This window comes from Heterodontus francisci, chromosome 13 (assembly GCF_036365525.1).
Source record: "Heterodontus francisci isolate sHetFra1 chromosome 13, sHetFra1.hap1, whole genome shotgun sequence".
NCBI classification, from domain to species: Eukaryota; Metazoa; Chordata; class Chondrichthyes; order Heterodontiformes; family Heterodontidae; genus Heterodontus; species Heterodontus francisci.
In genome coordinates this window covers 44,907,128-44,928,584 of record NC_090383.1, presented here as the reverse complement: position 1 = coordinate 44,928,584, position 21,457 = coordinate 44,907,128, and the positions used below count along the sequence as shown (strand labels likewise).

Sequence of the window (21,457 nt, the reverse complement as noted above, 5' to 3'; positions counted from 1 at the left end):
TGAACTCAATGTTCAGTCCGGCAGGCTGTAGCGTGCCTAATCGGTAAATGAGATGCTGTTCCTCGAGCTTGCGTTGATGTTCACTGGAACACTGCAGCAAGCCCAGGACAGATGTGTGGGCCTGACAGCTGGGGTGTGTGTTGAAATGGCCAGCAACCGGAAGCTCAGGGTTACGCTTTCGGACTGAGCGGAGGTGTTCCATGAAGCGGTCACCCAATCTGCATTTGGTCTCCCCAATGTAGGTGAGATCACATTGTGAGCAGCGAATACAGTATACTAAATTGAAAGAAGTACAAATAAATCGCTGCTTCACCTGAAAGGAGTGTTTGGGGCCTTGGATAGGTGAGGAGAGAGGAGGTAAATGGGCAGGTATTACACCTCCTGTGATTGCATGAGAAGGTGCCAAGGGATTGGGGGTAATGGAGGAGTAGACCAGGGTGTCACAGAGGGAACGATCCCTTCGGAATGCTGAATGCTCTCATGCCCACATATCTGTCCTGGGATTGCTGCCGTGTTCCAGTGAATATCAATGCAAGCTCGAGGAATAGCATCACATTTACCGATTAGGCACGCTACAGCCTGCTGAACATTGAGTTCAATAATTTCAGAGCATGACGGGTCCTCCTTTTTGTTTTTAGTTATTTTTTCTTTTTTATTTATTTTATTTTAGTTTGCCTCATTAATTTTTTTTTACCATGTGCCTACCCACTGCTTTTTTTTCATGTTTGTGCTTTGGGCCAGGCTGTTCTATTTTTCTGTCAATTAACACCCTCACTGTACCAACGGTCTTTCATCACACCATTAACATACCATTTGTCTTTGCTCCATGATCTTCTGGTCAGTTATTCTCTGTGACCTTGTCCTATCAACACCCTCTCTTTGATTATCTATTGCCCCACCCCCGCTTTATTTGCTTAAAACCTATTACATTTTTAGCCTTTGCCAGTTCTGATGAAGGGTCACTACCCTGAAACGTTAACGCTGCTTCTCTCTCCACAGATGCTGCCAGACCTGCTGAGTATTTCCAGCATTTCTTGTTTTTATGGCTGAATTAAATGCTGGGCTGTGCGATTTGGATGGTGGTCAGGGTGGGTTGGTTGTTGGGCTCTGAGCTGAAGCTGGGCTGGGCTGAGTGGGTTAGAAGCTGGACTGGGTGAGCTGGATGTGGGGCTGGGTCATTAGATGTTGAACTGGGTGTGTTGGTTGTTGGGCTAAGTGAATGGATGTTGATCTGGGTGAGTTGGTCTTCGGATGGATGAGTCTGAGCTTTGGCTGGGTGAGTTGGATACTTGGTAGGGTGTTTTGATATTAGAGTTGCATCAGTTAGCCACTGGACTGGGTGGTTCGATGCTGGACTGAATGGGGTGGATGCTGGGCTGAGTGAACTTGACTCTGGGTGTGTGAGGTGTGCTCTATAATAGGCAGGTTAGATAAGAAATATAACCTTTTCGGTCCCTCTTTGAAATTCCTGTGCCTTCTCCAGCAGGTGACCTCATAATAGGATGAACAATGAGTAATCAACCCTGAACTTTAGAAATACTTCCAGGCAAAGATGTACACAGATGCTACAGGACTGTCCAATACTCCAATGTTATGGACAAAATGTTTTTCACAGATTTAATTCATCCATGTATTTTAAATCCTCCAGTTGCCTATGTTGATTTAATTAATTTAATGGGCATTTTTTATCCACTTAAAACATATCTTAAGAAATCATTATAATCATCCATGTTACTCACAGTCCCTTCCTGTGCATTTAACAGGAACATAGGAACAGGAGTAGGACATTTAGCTCTTCAAGTCTGTTCCACCATTTAATTAGATATTGGTTAATCTGTATCTTAGCTCAGTTTACTTGTCTTCATTTCATATCCCTTGCCTAACAAGAATCTATCAATTTCAGTTCTGAAATTTTCAATTGATCTAGTCTCAACAGCCTTTTCTGAGAGAGAGTTCCAGATCTCCTCTACCGTTTGTAAGAAGTGCTTCTGAATTTCACCCCCAAATGGCCCAGCTCTAAATTAAAGATTATGTCCCCTTGTTCTGGACTCCCCTACCAGAGGAAATTGCTTATCTCTATCTATCCAACATAAAGCACTTTAATCATCTTAAACATCTCAATTAAGCATCCCTTTCTATCTCAAAGGAATAAGGCCTTGTCAATGCAAACCTTCCTCATCATTTTAGCACTTTAGCCCCAGTATCGTATTGGTAAATCTCTGCTGCACCCCCTCCAAGGCCAATATAGCCTTCCTGAGGTGTGCTGTCCAGAACTTCATGCAGAATTCCAGATGCACTTTAACCAGTGCTTTATACAACTGTAACATAACTTCTACCCTTTGTATTCCAGCCCCCTTGAGATAAAGGCTAACATTCCATTAAAAAAATACTCTGATCTGTCTTTCTTGGGTCCAAAATGGATAACCACACATTTCACCACAGAAGTTCCATCTGCCACAGTTGTGCCCACTCTTAATTATCAACGTCCTTTTGCAACTTCTGCTCTCATCTACACTACTTACTGTGCCACACAATTTTGTGCAATCAACAGACTTAATTTTCTTCATCCAAGTCATTGATAATCAGGATGCTTCCTGAGATAAACTTAAATAACACTGGGACTTCTGCACAAGATCCATTCCAGTTATTTCTATACTGCAGATAGCTAAAAATGGCACCATCACTATAGTAATATGAAAAACCAAATCACAAAATGCACTAATATCAAACCATCAATCCATTTAATTTATATCAGGTTGCCCATCACTTAAGTCTTTCATATCTTATAATTGAAGAAATTAATCTGCCATCAATCTTTCTTGTACAGCAAGTTCAGAGCTATGGTTTACCATTTGGTCAATACAACTATGAAATGTTTGAGACATTTTATTTATGGCACAGAAGGAGGCCATTCAGCCCACTGAGTCCATGCCAGCTCTCTAAGGAGCTATCCAGTCAGTCCCACTCCCCTGCTCAATTCCAGTAGGCCTGCAAGATTATTTCCTTCATGTGTCCAACCAATTTCCTTTTGAAACCATTGATCGTTTCTGTTTCAACCATTCTCGTGGTTAGTGTGTTCCAGGTCATTACCAATCGTTGTGTAAAAAAAAACGTTCTTCCTCACATTCCTGTATCTCTTGCCCCAAACCTTCAATCTGTATCCCCTAGTCCTTGTACCATCAGTTAATGGGAACAGGTTTTCCTTGTCTAACCTATCTAAGCCTGTCATAATCTGTACACCTCGATCAAATCTCCCCTCAATCTCCTTTGCTTCAAGGAGAATAACCCCAGCTTCGCCAAACTAACCATGTAGCCAAACACCCTCATCCCTGGAACCATTCTGGTAAATCTCCTCTACACCCTTTCAAAGACCCTCACATCCTTTTTCTATCAATACTTTGATTCTAACTGTTGCTTTGGTCTCACCTTAGCAATAACCTGCTCAGTGATGCTCAGTTTGGTTTCCGCCAGCGCCACTCAGCTCCTAACCTTATTACAGCCTTGGTTCAAAATGGAAAAAGAACTGAACTTAAGAGATGAGGTAAGGTGAGAGTGACTGCCCTTGACATCAAGGCAGCATTTGACTGAGTATGGCATCAAGGAGCCCTTGCAAAACTGGAGTTAATGGGAATCAGGGGGAGAACTCTCCGCTGGTTGGACTCATACCAAGCGCAAAGGAAGATAGTTGTGGTTATTGGAGGTCAATCATCTCAGCTCCAGGACATCACTGCAGGAGTTCCTCAGGGTAGTGTCCTCGGCCCAACCATCTTCAGCTGCTTCATCAATGACCTTCCTTCAATCATAAGGTCAGAAGTGGGGATATTCGCTGATATGTTCAGCACCATTCGCGACTCCTCAGATACTGAAGCAATCCATGTAGAGATGCAGCAGGACCTGGACAATATCCAGGCTTGGGCTGATAAGTGGCAAGTAACATTCGTGTCACACAATTGCAAGGCAATGACCATCTCCCCTTGACATTCAATTGCATTACAATCACTGAATCCCCCACTATCAACATCCTGGGGTTACCATTGACCAGAAATTGATCTGGAGTAGCCATATAAATACCGTGGCGACAAGAGCAGGTCAGGGGCTAGAAATCCTGCAGTGAGTAACTCACCTCCTGACTCCCCAAAGCCTGTCTACCATCTACAAGGCATAGGTCAGGAGTCTGATGGAATACTCTCCACTTGCCTGGATGGGTGCGGCTCCAACAACACTCAAGAAGCTTGACACCATTCAGGACAAAGCAGCCTGCTTGATTGGCACCCCATGCACAAACATTCACTTCCTTCACTGATGCACAGTGGCAGCAGTGTGTACCACCTACGAGATGCATGCAACAACGCACCAAGGCTCCTTCGACATCACCTTCCAAACCGGCAACCTCTAGCACCTAGAAGGACAAGGGCAGCAGATGCATGGGAACACCACCACCTGCAAGTTCCCCTCCAAGCCACACACCATCCTGACTTGGAACTATATCGCCGTTCCTTCACTGTCACTGGGCCAAAATCCTGGAACTCCCTTCCTAACAGCACAGTGTACCTACCCCACATGGACTGCAGCAGTTCAAGTGGGCAGCTCACCAACACCTTCTCAAGGGCAATTAGGGATGGGCAATAAATGCTGGCCTTGTCAGCGACAGCCATAGCCCACAAATGACTAAAAAAAAACATTCATAGTTCATCGTAATTCTAACATATACTTTGATGTACAGGTCATAGGTACCACTTTTGTAGGATCAATAAGATTTCTATGCTGCTTACCTTATCCGTTCTTCTTCAGTTTTACGTAGCATTTCATCCCGATGAAGGACTTCCAGAACCTTTTCACGTTCTAGACCTTTGAGAGACTTGATATCAATATCCAGTGCCATTCTGGTTTCTGTCCAGTGTTAGCGTCCCGAGTGTTTGACAGTTCAACTCCACAGTTTTTAATGTGAGAGTCAAGACAGGTTCCCAAACCCAGGGACTAAGAGAAAAGTTATCTGAATTGTGCAGTAACAATAGGTATCAACTTCTTACTGTTGTGCCAAATTTATGGATTGAAAATTCGATATCAAACTCCTCTCCAATGTATTCCTGTTTCCAGTTTGAAGCGTTTTTTCACACTTTCCCGTTGCCACTTCATAAACTTGATTGCACCCTTTTCCTTTCAGCCTGATACACTCAAAATTATTCTTTCTCCAGTCACTCAATTCAACAAAATGCCAAACATTGATCCTGGGTCAGTGCTTCGCTTTCTGGAGCATCTTTAGGAACACAGTGAAGTGCCACATTTCTGGAACAACATCCAACTTTGAACTGACTGCCTTTCATGTATGAAGTGTTGATCCGAGTTATAAGCAGCTTTGAACACTACAAAGAGAACAAGATATAGCAACTGTCAGCCTGAGGTACTCATCACGGATTCTTTATTGAGTTGGAACACGTACATCTTATCTCAGATTTTATTTTTTTATAGCGCTTTCATGGTACCCACTTGTCGGGAACTTTGTCCCTTCAACTGCACTCATCATAGCTTTCATTAGCACGTAATAGATTAGCAAACTGAATAGTAGTAGTGCATAATTACCTAGCCAACATAGAGCTATTGGCCAGCTATATTACATATAGTCATAAAAATAATTTCTACTAGTCACATTGTATTGAATAAAAAGTTCGTCAATTGCAAACAATTAATAAAAAAAATGTATAACAGTTTGTTGACTGTATTGATTAACAGAAATTTCCTCTTTGCTGAACGTTGAATCCAAATTCAATTATTGTGCTTTCCTAAGAAATGAGATCACATAACCATATGCTGATATCTGAGAATGTATCTGCTGCCATGGAGGTAGCTTGGAATTTATTAAAAATACTACAATTTGCACAATTACTTAATGCTCCCAGTCAATTGTTTCTCATACAATGTGTAGAAATTGAACTTACAATACAGAAGGCCAGTCCATTGTATCTATGCCTGCGGTAGCTCTTCAACTTCAGCATTCTATTCTAATCTCATTGATCTGCCCATGTCCTGTATCTGTTTACATACTTCCTTTACAAATCTTATCTAACTCCCTGTTTAATGGAATGGTTACAACAAAGAAGGCGGCCATTTGGTCCATCGAGTCCATACCAGCTTTCTGCAAGAGCAATTTAGCTAGGCCCACAGCCCTGCCCTTTCCCTGTAACCCTGCTATTTTTTTTCTTCAGGTGCTTATCAAATTACTTTTTGAAAGTCACAATTGAATCTGCCTCCACCACCCTCTCAGGCAGTGCATTCCAGATCCTAACCACTCACTGCCTGCGGAGTATCAACACTTTGGGAACCCCACTGTGTACCTACCTCCAGTTCAAAAAACAGCCATTCACCACTGCTCCCTGTTTCCTGTCATTCAGACTACTTTGTATCCATGCTGCCACTGTCCCTTTTACTACATCGGTTTCAACTTTGTTGGCAAGTCTATTATGTGGCACTTTATCAAACACCTTTTGAATGACCATATAGACCACATCAACTGCATAACCTTCATCAAGCCTCGCCACTTGTCCAAATGACTGTTAATTTTGTCCCGCATTATCGGGCTGGATCTTGTACTCGTCCCAACGGTGGACTCCATGGCGCGGGGGGTGGTGGGGGGCTTGGGTAGCCGGGGAATTGGAGTGGCAGCAGCTGCCACGGAACCCGATACCCGGATTGCCAGACCTGACCTTCCCGGGGGCGGAATAGGCCAACGTCGGCCTTCCCACCCAGTGGTCAATTAAGGCCCTTAAGTAATTTACTGATGGCCAATTAAGGGCCTCTTCCCACCGCCGCTGGGATCCTACCAGCGGCGGGGGTGGCCTCTGCCCCGCGGGGAGGAAGCCTTGGAAAATGAGGTACCCTTCCTGCGGACTTGGGTCGGGGGGGGGGGTCCCTCCTTCATGGGCAATTCGTGGCCCACAGAGGACCCCACCACCTCCCGGACCAAATGCCCAGCCCCCCCTCGCCAGGGCCTTCCGGACTGGCCCCGGCGACCATACCTCAACTACCTCGGGTCCAGGGTTCCAAAGCTGGGCCTGGGTCTGAGGCCTCTGCAGTATAGGCAGTGGCCACTGCTCCCGGTGGTGCTGCAGCCCTGTGATTGGCCGGCTGCTCTTGTGGGTGGGATTCCCCATCCCTATAAAGTGTTTAAAGGGATGGGGATCCTGCCTCCTTCAACTTTGACAGTCAAAGACCGGAGGATCGCTCCGGGGCCTGAAAAAGTGCAGAGGTGGGGCTCCCCACCACGTTTTGGCCGGCGCCGTGGCCCCCACCTCCTGCACAAGATCCAGCCCATCATTTCTAAAAGCTTTCCCATCTACGAGGTTAAATTGACTGGCTTGCAGTTGCTGTGTTTATCCTTACACCATTTTTTTGAACAAGGGTGTAACATTTATGGTTCTGCAGTCCTTTCCCTTGTAGCTAAGGAGGATTGGAAGGCTATGGCCAGTAACTGCACAATTTCTACCCTTATTCCCGCAGCACCTGTGTATGCATCCCATCCGGTCCTGATGACTTATCAACTTTAAGTACAGCCAGCCTTTCTTCTTTGTCAGTTTTTAGTTTAGTTTAGTTTAGTTTAGAGATACAGCACTGAAACAGGCCCTTCGGCCCACCGAGTCTGTGCCGACCATCAACCACCCATTTATACTAATCCTAAACTAATCCCATATTCCTACCACATCCCCACCTGTCCCTATATTTCCCTACCACCTACCTATACTAGGGGCAATTTATAATGGCCAATTTACCTACCAACCTGCAAGTCTTTTGGCTTGTGGGAGGAAACCAGAGCACCCGGAGGAAACCCACGCAGACACAGGGAGAACTTGCAAACTCCACACAGGCAGCGCCCAGAATTGAACCCGGGTCGCTGGAGCTGTGAGGCGGCGGTGCTAACCACTGCGCCACTGCGCCCATCCTGTATCTCAACCATCTCCTCATTCACTATGGCTCTGGCAGCATCCTTTTCCCTTGTAATGGCAGATGCAAAGTACTCATTTAGCACCTCAGTCATGCCTTCTACCTCCACGTGTAGTTCCCCTTTTTGGTCCTAATCGGCCGCTCTTACTACACTTTTATTAATTATATGCCTATAAGAGACTTTTGGATTCCCTTTTACATTAGCTGCCAGTCTCTTCTCACTTCCCCTCTGAACTTTCTATGTCCAGCCTTGCTCTCACTTCTATTATCAACCTGACATCTGGCATACACCTTTTTCTGCTTCATTTTACTCTCTATCTCTTTCGTCATCTAGGGGGCTGTGGCTTTATATGCTCTACCTATCTTCCTTCTGGGAATATTCCTTCACTGTACCTGAACCATCTCCTCTTTAAAGGCAGCCCATTATACAATTACAGTTTTGCCTACCCATCTTTCTTTTCAATTCAACCTACTGAAATTGGCCCTCCCACAATTAAGTATTTTTACTGTAGTTTGCTCCTTGTCCTTTTCCACAGTTAATCTAAACTGTAAGGTACCATGTTCCCCTACTGACACTTAATCCACTTGACCCACCTCATTCTCAAGAACCAGATCCAGCAATGCCTTCTACCCTTGTTGGGTCGGCAACTTACTGGTCAAGAAAATTCTCCTGAACACACCTTAGAAACTCTGTCCCTCTGCCCTTTATACTACTACTATTTTAGGATAATTAAAGTCTTCCATTATCACTACTCTATAGTTCTTGCACCTCTCTGTAATTCCCTGCAAATTTGTTCATTCATATCTTTCCCGCTATAGAATATTCCCTGTAGTGTAACGGCACCCCTATTGTTTCTTAACTCTGTAACCTGAAACAATCGAGTTGATTGATGGAATTGACATTCAGTCTGTACAGAAATGGATGGGAACTAACTGGACTATTTTGGACATGGCCTTGTAGTAATTATATATTTCTAGTGATTGGAAAGGAAGACATTTAACAGCAACAACATGCATTTATATTGCCCTTTTAATGTCGAAAGACATCCTAATGTGGTGCACAGAGGTATAATCAAACAAAAATGGATGCCAAGCTCAAAGAGGAGATAGTAGAAGAGGTGACCAAAAGCTTAATCAAGGAGGTGGATTTGAGAGGAGAGGATGTAGAGGGATTAAGGGAGGGAATTCCTGAGAGTAGGGCCTAGATGGCCCAAGACATGAGCACTGATGCTGGGGCAAAGGGAGGAAGGGATGTACAAGGGCAGAGTCGGAGGAACTAAAAGCTGTGGGAGAGTTGTAGGGTTGGAAAAAGCCACCAAGAAAGGAAACTATGAAGGAATTTAACTCCTAGAGAAGATTAAGCTTTTGGTCACCTCTCCTAATATTTCCTGCATGGACTTGATGGGCCAAATAGCTTCCTTCTGTACCATTATGACTCTATAATTCTAATGTCTCCTTTTTCAGCCCAGCATCAATTTTTATTTGATTGTGCCTCTGTGCATTGCCTTAGGATGTCTTTCCACGTTAAAAGGTGCAATATAAATGCATGCTGTTGCTGCTAAATGTCATCTTTTCCTATCACTAATAATTTCCTTTGTAAAGCAAAAGATCACATTAAGAAGCCTTAATATGATTGATCTCTAAACATGCAGAATAAGAGCATCATTTTAGTAAGAGTAATCTTTAAACTAACAGGAGAATCATTGGACAGCAACTTAGAATCAAATAAAAACAGAAAATGCTGGAAAAACTCAGCAGGTCTGGCAGCATCTGTGGCGAGAGAAGCAGAGTTAATGTTTCAGATCAGTGACCCTTCTTCAGAACTGGCAAAGAAGAAATGTAAAAGATTTTAAGCAAGTAAAGCGAGGTTAGGGTAAGAGATAACAAAAGAAAAGGTATTGATAGGACAAGGTCACAGAATAGCTGACCAGAAGGTCATGGAGCAAAGGCAAACAATATTTATTTATTTATTTAGAGATACAGCACTGAAACAGGCCCACCGAGTCTGTACTGACCAAGAACCACCCATTTATACTAACCCTACAGTAATCCCATATTCCCTACCACCTACCTACACTAGGGGCAATTTACAATGGCCAATTTACCTATCACCTGGAAGTCTTTGGCGGTGGGAGGAAACCGGAGCACCCGGCGAAAACCCACATCTTTTATAATGGTGTGCTGAAAGACAAAGCATTAGTACAGATAGGGTGTTAACGGACTGAAAACTGAACAGCCACAAGTACAAACATAAAAATAGTGGGTAGGCACAGTAGAAGCAAACTGAACAAACTAAAATAAAATAAACACAAAAAAAAGAAGAAAAAATAACTAAAGATAAAAGTAAAATGGGGGGCCCGTCATGCTCTGAAATTATTGAACTCAATGTTCAGTCCGGCAGGCTGTAGCGTGCTTTTATTAACTTAGAATCAAAACTCACCTCAACTCAAGGCTGCTAGGGTAAAATTGCAATGCATATTATTTATATACAACAGCAACAACTTTATTTAGATTGAGCCTTTAATACACAAAATGTCCCAAAAAGCTTCACGAATTGTGATGGAGGCGGGGGGAATAAACTACATAGTTAAAATAATATATGCCAAGCCATGACAGGAGCGGTGGCCAAATATTTGGTCAAAGAATGTTTTTTGGAAGGTTTTCAGAGGTGGAGGGAAAAGTGGAGAGGGGAAGGGAGTTCCAGAGAATATCAAAGAGGCAACTGATGGCAAAGGATGGGGCAAAGGGTTCCACAGACGACCGAAGGATGCAGGAACAGATGTTAAGAATGAAGAACATTACAGAAATGGAGCGAGGTCAGGCTTTCTCTGACAGAGCTCAAGCCACGTGTGCCCACACATGTTTCATGCAGGAGAGGTTGCGTGTCTTGGTACTGCAACATAGCCTTGCTCCACATCATATCACTGCACTTCTGTTGATTCTGATTCTGGAACAGGCAATGTGCTTGTACATCATCTCCGATTTATCACTTCCATGCACCTTAAGATAACAAATGACTGCAACCATAACTTGTAATTTGACAGATATTACACACAAGGGGTGAAGGCACCAATTTTATTCTTTGAGAGAGGTCAAGTCTCAATGGGTATCAATCTTGCCTCTGAGGCAAAAGGTTGAGGGTTCAAGACATATTTTAGGACATGAGTACATAATCTATGATGACACTTTAGGCCCTGCCAGCCTGTTCAGGTGGATGTAAAGTATTGTGAGAGAATATTCATTAAAAAAACAGGAGTTTGCCTGGTGACCTACCCACCAGTGTGAAGAAGGGAGTTTGGTAAAGAGGGGAGGGAAAAATTAATTAAGAAAAAATAAATTTAATCAAATTAACACAATAAAGATAGCAGGACAGGTGATGTGTCGTGGCTACAATATGAGGGAGCTCCTGCATGCCATGGCAATTTATGGCAACCATGTCTGTAGTAAGTGTCTGCGGTTTGAGGAGTCATTAAGCTGGAGGCTGAGCTGCAGATACTGCAATGCATCACGGAGGGGGAAAGTTACCTGGGCACTTGGTTCCAGAAGGCAGTCACACCCCTTAGGATAAGGTCATTTGTTTTGGTCAGTGGTCAGGGACAGGAGGGTATGACTGCGAGTCAGGCAGGTCGGGGAAGGTGGGAGTGGAGGAGCCTCAGCCCTTGCAATTGAGCAATAAGTTCGAGGTTCTTGCAGCTTCTATGGACAAGAGCAAGGGTTGAAGTGTGGATGAGCAAACTGACCATGGCATGATAGTTTTGGAAGCCATTCAAGTGAGGAGAGCAAAAAATAAAGTAGTGGTAGTAGGGGACAGTATAGTGAGGTGGATTGACACTGTTCTCTGCAGCAAAGAGCGAGAGTCCAGAAGGCTGTGTTGCCTGCCAAGTGCCAGGATTTGGGACATCTGCTCAAGGCTGGAGAGGAATTTACAGTGGGAGGGGGTGTCATCGTGGTCCATGTAGGTGCCAACAACATAGGCAGGACAAGGAAAGAGGTTCTGCATAGTCAGTATGAGGAGCGAGGCACCAAATTAAAAAGCGGAACCTCAAAGGTAATAATCTCTGGATTATTACCTGAGTCACGTGCAAATTGGAGTACAGCAAATAAGATTAGAGAAATGAACGCATGGCTCAAAGACTGGTGTGGTAGAAGTGGGTTCTGGTTCATGGGGCATTGGCACCAGTACTGGGGAATGTGAGGGCTGGACCGTTGGGATGGTCTACACCTGAACTGTGCTGGCACCAGTGTTCTAGTGAGCCGCATAACTAGGGAAGTAGAGAGGGTTTTAAACTAAATAGTGGAGGCATGGGATCAAATTTTGCAAGATGTGATAAATCAGAGAGTAGAGACAAGGCAAGAGAGAAAGGTATTAATACGGGAAAAGATAAAATGACCGAAACAGGAAGGGACAGTGAGTACAAATCTAAGAGTAAATCAGCAGACAAGGCTAGAGGTTATAAAAATAATAAAAGGAGAAAACTAAAGGCTCTGTATCTGAATGCAGGTAGCATTCAAAAAAAAAACAGATGAACTGAAAGCGCAAATAGAAATAAATAAGTACAGTCTCTTCGCCATTACAGAGACATGGCTGCAGGATGCCATAGATTGGGTCCTGAATATTGAAGGATACATGACATTTAGGAAGGACAGGAAGCTAGAAAAAGGTGGCGGGGTGGCTCTGTTAATTAATGATGGTATTAGCACATTAGAGAGGGATGACCTAAGTTCAGGAAACCATAATGTAGAAGCGGTCTGGGTTGAGATGAGAAATCATAAAGGCAAGAAGTCACTAGTGCGAGAGGTGTACAGGCCCCCAAAAAGTAACTACATGCTAGGACAGGGTATAAAGGAAGAAATACTGGGAGCTTGTCAGTAAGGTATGGTGATAATCATGGGGGATTTTAATCTACATATAGACTGAAAAAATCAGTTGGGCCTAGATGAGGAGTTCATACAATGTTTTCGGGATAGTTTCTTAGAACAGCACATTCTGGAACCAACCAGAGAGCAGGCTATACTATATCTGGTATTGTACAATGAAGGCATCCCTAGGCAGCAGTGATCATAATATGTTACAGAATTTAAAATTCTGTATGAGGGAGAGAAGAGTGGGTCTAAGACTGGTACTTTAAACTTAGTTTTAATTTGGGAGGGAGGAACTCTAGAAAATTACAATCACCAGGGAAGATGTACTGAACAAATTGTTGGAGCTGCGGGCTGACCATACCCCAGGTCCTTTTTTTTTCTTTTTTTTTATTATTTAGAGATACAGCACTGAAACAGGCCCTTCAGCCCACCGAGTCTGTGCCGACCATTAACCACCCATTTATACTAATCCTACATTAATCCCATATTCCTACCACATCCTCACCTGTCCCTATATTCCCCTACCACCTACCTATACTACGGGCAATTTATCATGGCCAATTTACCTACCAACCTGCAAGTCTTTGGCTGTGGGAGGAAACCGGAGCACCCGGCGAAAACCCACGCGGTCACAGGGAGAACTTACAAACTCTGCACAGGCAGTACCCAGAATTGAACCCGGGTCGCTGGAGCTGTGAGGCTGCGGTGCTAACCACTGCGCCGCCTATTAGTTAGTTGCCTATGCAGTACCTTCCAGGTTGCAGCATGGCCATGCACCCATGCAGCTTAGTAGGAATGTTGCATGCAACTCAACCAGCCTAACAGCCAACTAACCCAATCTGACATCCAATTCACTCAGACCATCATCTAACCACACAGCCCAACATTCAACCACCTAAACCAGTGTGTAATTCACTCAGCCTAACATCCGGCTCACCCTGCCCAGCATCCAGCTCACCCAGTACAATGTAGGGAAATGTGAGGTTATTCACTTTAAGAATAGAAAAGCAGATTATTTAAATGAAGAGACTACAGAATGCTGCTGTAGAGGGATCTGGGTGTCCTTGTACATGAATCACAAAAGGTTAACATGCAAGTACAGCAAGTAATTTAGAAAGGCAAATTGAATGTTGGCCTTTATTGCGAGGGGGATGGAGTATAAAAGTAAGGAAGTCTTGATATAACTGTACAAGGTGTTGGTGAGACAGTTTTGGTCTCCTTATTTTAGCAGGAATATACTTGCATTGGAGACTGTTCAGAGAAGGTTCACTAGGTTGATTCTGGGGATGAAGGTGTTGTCTTATGAGGAAAGGTAGAGCAGTTTGGACTTAGACTCGTTGGAGGTTAGAAGAATGAGAGGTGATCTTATTGAAACACAAGATTCTGAGGGGGCTTGACAGGACGGATGCTGAGAGGATGTTTCCCCTGGTGGGGGAATCTAGAACTTGGGGGCACATATTCAGAATATACTCTCTGTTTCCTGTTAGCTAACCAATCTTCTATCCATGCCAATATGTTACCCCCTACACCATGAGATTTTATTTTCTGCAATAACCTTTGATATGGCACCTAAACAAATGCCTTCTGGAAATCTAAGTACAATACATCCACCGGTTCCCTTTATCCACAGTACATGTAACTCCCTCAAAGAACTCCAATAAATTGGTTAAACATGATTTCCCTGTCACAAAACCATGTTGACTCTGCCTGATTACCTTGAATTTTTCTAAATGCACTGCTATAACGTCTTTAATAATAGTTTCTAACATTTTTTCCCAAGATAGATGTCAAGCTAACTGGCCTGTTTCATGCTTTCTGTCTCCTTATTTAAGGAAGGATGTAAATGTGTTGGAAGCAGTTCAGAGAAGGTTTACTAGACTAATACCTGGAATGGGCAGGTTGTCTTGTGAGGAAAGGTTGGACAGGCTAGGCTTGTATCCACTGGAGTTTAGAAGAGTAAGAGGCGACTTGATTGAAACATATAAGATTCTGAGGGGTCTTGACAGGGTGGATGTGGAAAGGATGTTTCCTCTTGTGGGAGAATCTAGAACGAGGGATCACTAAAAACAAGGGGTTGCCCATTTAAGACAGAGATGAGGAGAAATTTTTTCTCTCAGGGGGTCGTGAGTCTTTGGAACTCTTCCTCAAAAGGCAGTGGAAGCAGAGTCTTTGAATATTCTTTGGGAGTTGAGGGCTATGAGGAGCTGGCACGAAAGAGGAGTTGAGGTCTGGGGCAGATCAGCCATGATCTTATTGAATGGCGAGGCCAGCTTGAGGGGCCGAATGGCCTATTCCTGCTCCTATTGCTTCTGTTCTTATGTTCTTAAGGCAGAGGTAGATAGATTCCTAATAAGCAAGGGTGTGATCAGCCATGATCTTGTTGAATGGCGGAGCAGATGCGAGGGGCTGAGTGGCATACGCCTGCTCCAAACTCGAAGGTTCATATTAACCGGTCATTCATCTCATTGCTGTTTGTGAAACCTTGCTGCACACAAATTGGCGAGCCCATTTACCAAAAAATTATAGTGACTGCTCTTCAAAAGTAAGTGGGTGGCTGTGAAGCACATTGGGACATCCCAAGGAAGTGAAAGGATGCCATATTAATAGCAGCTTATTACTTCTTTCTTAACATAGTCAAAATTAATCAACTGTGTTGCCATCCATTTAAATGCAAACAAGCTAACTCTACAGATACAAATCAGTATCCTGCCATCCCATCTCATTCTCTGAAGCAGTTACTTATTGTGAAATACTAATACCAACAATAGGTCAAAAAGTATAAATCAAATCTGCTTAACCTTTGAACACCCTACCTTAATTAAAAAGAAAATTACACCTTGAATTGATTAACCACTGGGTGCCAGCATGCTGGAAAGATGAATCAAGTTAATCCAACTGTGGCATACATTGATTTGGATTTATCTGTGAAGAGAACCAAAAACAGATATGTTAGCTTTTCCCATCCTGCTTTCCATTTCTACAAATGTAGAAATGCTCACCATTCTGCACAGATTGACGTGATTTGACATGTGAGAAGGGATGCAAAGATCACCAGAACAGTACTTCCTGACAACAATCAAACTATGCATTCCATCAGTTCCATACAATTAGGTCCTACGTTATTGGGGATGCACAAGCTCTGGCATCAACTGGAAAGATCCCAGGATAATCACCATAATCACGTCCCATGGATTTTCGGGGCCACTCTGACCTCTCTCGAGTATCGAGGGTTGTATTTTGGGAATGTTACACCTTAAATGTAGTTCAGGATCATTTCTATGTAATATAGAAATTTAAGTTCCAATATCACGCAGCTTAAGAAAAAGCAGGACAAATCCAACCCAGCCAATTACCGTCCTATCAGTCTACCTTCGATCATCAACAAAGTGATGGAAGGGGTCTTCAACATTGCAATCAAGCAGCACTTGCTCAGCAATAACTGATGCTCAGTTTGGTTTCCACCAGGGCCACTCCTGGCCTCATTACATCCTTGGTCTAAGCATGGACAAAAGAGCTGAACTCCTGTGATGAGGTGAGAGTGACTGCCTCGACATTAAGGCAGCATTTGACCGGGTATGGATCAAGAAGCCCTAGCAAAACTGGAGTCAATGGGAATCAGGGACAAAACTCTCTGCTGGTTGGAGTCATACCTAGCACAAAGGAAGATGGTTGTGGTTGTTGGAGGTCAATCATCTCAGTCCCAGGACATCACTGCAGGAGTCCGGCAAGGTAGTATCCTAGGCCCAACCATCTTCAGCTGCTCCATCATAAGGTCAGAAGTGGGGATGTTCGCTGATGATTGCACAATGTTCAGCACCATTCATGACAGCTCAGATACTGAAGCAGCCCATGTCTAGATGCAGCAAGACCTGGACAACATCCAGGCTAGGGCTGATAATTGGCCAGTAACATTCATGGCACTACCATCACTGAATCCCCCATTATCATCATCCTGGGGATTACCATTTACCAGAAACTGAACTGGACCAGCCACATAAATGCTATGGCTACAAAAGCAGGTCAAAGCCTGGGAATTCTGCGGCGAGTAACTCACCTCCTGTCTGCCTAATGCCTGTCCACCATCTACAAGGCACAAGTCAGGAGTGTGATGCAGTACTCTCCACTTGCCTGGATGCCTGCAGCTCCAACACTCAAGAAGCTCGACACCATCCAGGACAAAGCAGCCCGCTTGATTAGCACCCCATCCACCACCTTTAACATTCACTCCCTTCACCACTGATGCATAGTGGCAGCAGTGTGTACCATCTACAAGATGCACTGCAGCAACTCACCAAGGCTCCTTAGACAGCACCTGCCAAACCACGCGACCTCTAGCATCTAGAAGGGCAAGGGCAGATGCATTGGAACACAACCATCTGCAAGTTCCCCTCCAAGCCACACACCATCCTGACTTGGAACTATATCGTCGTCCCTTCACTGTCACTGGGTCAACATCCTGGAACTCCCTCCCTAACAGCACTGTGGGTGTACCTACACCCCAAGGACTGTAGCAGTTCAAGAAGGCAGCTCATCAGCACCTTCTCAAGGGCAATTAAGGATGGGCAATAAATGCTTACCGAGTCAGTGACATCCACATTCCACGAATGAATAAAAAAAAAGCAAAATCTGAAGTTGATAGCACATGGAGTTAACATGTTACATACGAATTAGCTGCAGGAGTAGGCCACTCGGCCCTTCGAGCCTGCTCCACCATTCAGTAGGTTCATGGCTGAACTGATTATCCATATTTCCACCTACCCCCGATAACCTTCCACCCCCTTGCTTAACAAGAATATATCTACCCCTGCCTTAAAAATATTCAAAAACTCTGCTGCCACCGCCTTTCGAGGAAGAGAATTACAAAGACTCAAGACCCTGAAAGAAAAAATTTCTCCTCATCTTTGTTTTAAATGGGCAACGCCTTATTTTTAAACAGTGACCCCTAGTTCTAAATTCTCCCATAAGAGGAAACATCCTTTCCACATCCTGGTATTGCAGGAGTCCCCTATGTCCATCTCCCTCTCTAACAGATATTCTGCTTTGAATATTGTTGGGGAGATAGCTTCTCAGGGGAATGCAGCAAAAGCCAAGTCTGCGGCACTATGTAAGGGCCTGCTACCCACCCGAACCCAGCAGGACCTGATGACATGTGTCGGTTTCAGGTCGGGTCGCACTTCCGGGTCCGGCATTCGGACTCAGGTCAGGTTTCCTTCACAGACCTTTAGCACCACGGGTGGCTCAGCTGCACGGGAGGGAAGGTAAAAGAATGGGAGAGCTATAGTGATAGGGGATTCTATCATAAAAGGGATAGAGATAGGCGTTTCTGTGGCCGCAAACGTGACTCCAGGATGGAATGCTGCCTCCCTGGTGCTCAGGTCAAGGATGTCATGGAGCAGCTATAGGACATTCTGAAGGGGGAGGGTGAACAGTCAGAGGTCATGGTTCACATTGGTACCAATGAAATAGGTAGAAAGAGGGGTGGGATCCTGCAACAAGAAATTAGGGAGCTAGGTAGCAGATTAAAAAGCAGGGCCTCAAAGGTTCAGGGGGCTAAAAATAGCAGAGGCCTTAGATGAGTATAGAAAGTGTAGGGGGGGGGTACTTAAAAAAGTAAATAGGAGAGCAAAGAGGAGGTATGGAAAAACACTGGCGGGCAAGATCAAGGAAAATCCCAATGCGTTTTATAAGTATATTAAGGGCAACAGGATAACCAGGGAAAGCGTAGGGCCCATTAGGGACCAAAGTGGCAATCTGTGTGTGGAGCCGGAGGACGTAGGTGAGGTTTTAAATGATTACTTTTCATCTGTGTTCACTATGGACAAGGACGATGTAGGTGTAGAGATAAGGGAGGGGGATTGTGATATACTCGAGCAAATTAGCATTGAAAGGGAGGAGGTATTAGCGGTTTTAGCAGGCTTAAAAGAGGATAAATCCTCAGGCCCAGATGAGATGTATCCCAGGCTGTTATGTGAGGCAAAGGAGGAAATAGCAGGGGCTCTGACTCAAATTTTCAAATCCTCTCTAGCCACAGGAGAGGTGCCAGAGGACTGGAGGACAGCGAATATGATACGATCATTCAAGAAGGGTAGCAGGGATAAACCAGGTAAGTACAGGCCGGTGAGCCGAACATCAATGGTAGGGAAACTATTGGAAAAAATTCTGAGGGACAGGATTAATCTCCACTTGGAGAGGCAGGGATTATTCAAGGATAGTCAGCATGGTTTGTCAAGGGGAGAACATGTCTAACAAATTTGATTGAATTGTTTGAGGTAACTAGCTGTGTAGATGAGGGTAAAGCAGTTGATGTAGTCTACATGGACTTCAGTAAGGCTTTTGAGAAGCTCCCGCATGGGAGATTGGTCAAGAAGGTAAGAGCCCATGGGATCTCGGGCAATTTCGCAAATTGGATCCAAAATTGGCTTAATGGCAGGAGGCAGAGAGTGATGCTCGAGAGTTGTTTTTGCGAGTGGAAGCCTGTGACCAGCAGTGTACCACAGTGGTCAGTGCTGGGACCCTTGCTGTTTGTAGTGTATATTAATGATTTAGATGTAAATATAGGAGGTATGATCAGTAAGTTCGCAGATGACACGAAAATTTGTGGTGTCATAAATCCTTCTTCTTCTTTGGCCTCCTTGTCTCGAGAGACAATGGATAAGCGCCTGGAGGTGGTCAGTGGTTTGTGAAGCAGCGCCTGGAGTGGCTATAAAGGCCAATTCTAGAGTGACAGGCTCTTCCACAGGTGCTGCAGAGAAATTTGTTTGTCGGGGCTGTTACACAGTTGGCTCTCCCCTTGCGCCTCTGTCTTTTTTCCTGCCAACTACTAAGTCTCTTCAACTCGCCACACTTTAGCCCCGCCTTTATGGCTGCCCGCCAGCTCTGGCGGACGCTGGCAACTGACTCCCACGGAGTCAGGTGTCATAAATAGTGAGGAGGAAAGCCTTAGGTTACAGGACGATATAGATGGGCTGAGCAGATGCAAATTGAATTTAATCCCGAGAAGTGTGAGGTGATGCATTTTGGGAGGACTAACAAGGCAAGGGAATATACAATGGATGGTAGGACCCTAGGAAATACAGAAGGTCAGAGGGACCTTGGTGTACTTGTCCATAGATCACCGAAGGCAGCAGCACAGGTAGGTAAGGTGGTTAGGAAGGCACATTGGATACTTGCCTTTATTATCCGAGGCATAGAATACAAGAGCAGGGAGGTTATGATGGAACTGTATAAAATGTTAGTTAGGCCACAGCTGGAGTACTGTGTACAGTTCTCATCGCCACACCATAGGAAGGATGTGATTGCATTGGAGAGGATGCAGAGAAAATTCACCAGGATGTTGCCTGGGCTGGAGCATTTCAGCTATGAAGAGAAACTGGATAGGCTAGGGTTGTTTTCCTTAGAGCAGAGAAGGCTGAGGGGAGACCTGATTGAGGTCTACAAAATTATGAGGGGCATAGACAGGGTAGATAGGAAGAAACTTTTTCCCTGGGCAGAGGTGTGAATAACCAGGGGGCATAGATTTAAGGTAAGGGGCAGGAGGTTTAGAGGGGATTTGAGGAAAAAATATTTCACCCAGAGGATGGTTGGAATCTGGAACACACTGCCTGAAGGGGTGGTAGAAGCAGGAACCATCACAACATTTAAGAAGTATTTAGATGAGCCCTTGAAATGCCACAGCATACAACGCTATGGGCCAAGTGCTGGAAAATGGGATTAGGATAGGTGCTTAATGGCTGGCATGGACACGATGGACCAAAGGGCCTGTTTCTTGCTGTATAACTCTGACTCTAAGACCCCTCAGAATCTTATATGTTTCAATCAAGTCACCTCTTACCTCTTCTAAATTCCAGCGGATACAAACTTAGCCTGTCCAATCTTTCCTCGTAAGACAGCCTACCCATTCCAGGTATTAGTCTAGTAAACCTTCTCTGTACTGCCTCCAATGCATTTACATCCTTCCTTAAATCAGGAGACCAGTACTGTACACAGTACTCCAGATCTGGTCCCACCAATGCCCTGTATAACTGAAGCATAACCTCCCTACTTTTGTATTCAATTCCCTTCATGATAAACGATAACATTCCAATAGCTTTCCTAATTACGTGCTGTACCTGCATATTAACTTTTTTCGATTCATGCACTAGGACACTCAGATCCCTCTGCATCACAGAGCTCTGCAATCTCTCATCATTTAGAGACATGCTTCTTTTTTATTCTTCCTGCCAAAATGGACAATTTCACTTTCCCACATTATACTCCATTTGCCAAGTCTTTGCCCACTCACTTAACCCATTTATATCCCTTTGCAGCCCCCTTATGTCCTCTTCACAAGTTACTTTCCTACCTATCTTTGTGTCATCAGCATATTTAGCAACCATACTTTCGGTCCCTTCATCTAAGTCATTTATATAAATTGTAAAAAATTGAGGCCCCTGCACAGATCCCTGTGGCACACCACTCGTTACATCTTGCCAACCAGAAAATGACCCATATATGCCTACTCTCTGTTTGCTGTTAGCTAACCAATCTTCTATCCACGCCAATATGTTACCCCCTATACCATGAGATTTTATTTTCTGCAATAACCTTTGACATGGCACCTTATCAAATGCCTTCTGGAAATCGAAGTACAATAAATCCACCGGTTCCCCTTTATCCACAG

The 21,457-nt window shown here is 44.3% G+C and overlaps 1 protein-coding gene across 13 annotated transcripts in view; it reads right to left on the bottom strand.

The window, feature by feature from the left end:
- The window catches only part of sytl3 (synaptotagmin-like 3), a 242,705-nt gene that overhangs the window by 169,607 nt on the left and 51,641 nt on the right, over positions 1 to 21,457 (bottom strand). For 12 of the 13 annotated variants that reach the window (XM_068044758.1, XM_068044752.1, XM_068044754.1 and 9 more), the window contains 2 exons: positions 15,612 to 15,720; positions 4,773 to 5,363 (listed from right to left, as the gene is read on the bottom strand). In XM_068044758.1, coding sequence (XP_067900859.1) covers positions 4,773 to 4,882 — 110 coding nt within the window. In that variant the 5' untranslated portion in view covers positions 4,883 to 5,363; positions 15,612 to 15,720. Of the gene's footprint in view, positions 1 to 4,772; positions 5,364 to 5,936; positions 5,999 to 15,611; positions 15,721 to 21,457 lie in introns of those variants that run through there. The other variant, XM_068044761.1, reaches the window with a different exon arrangement.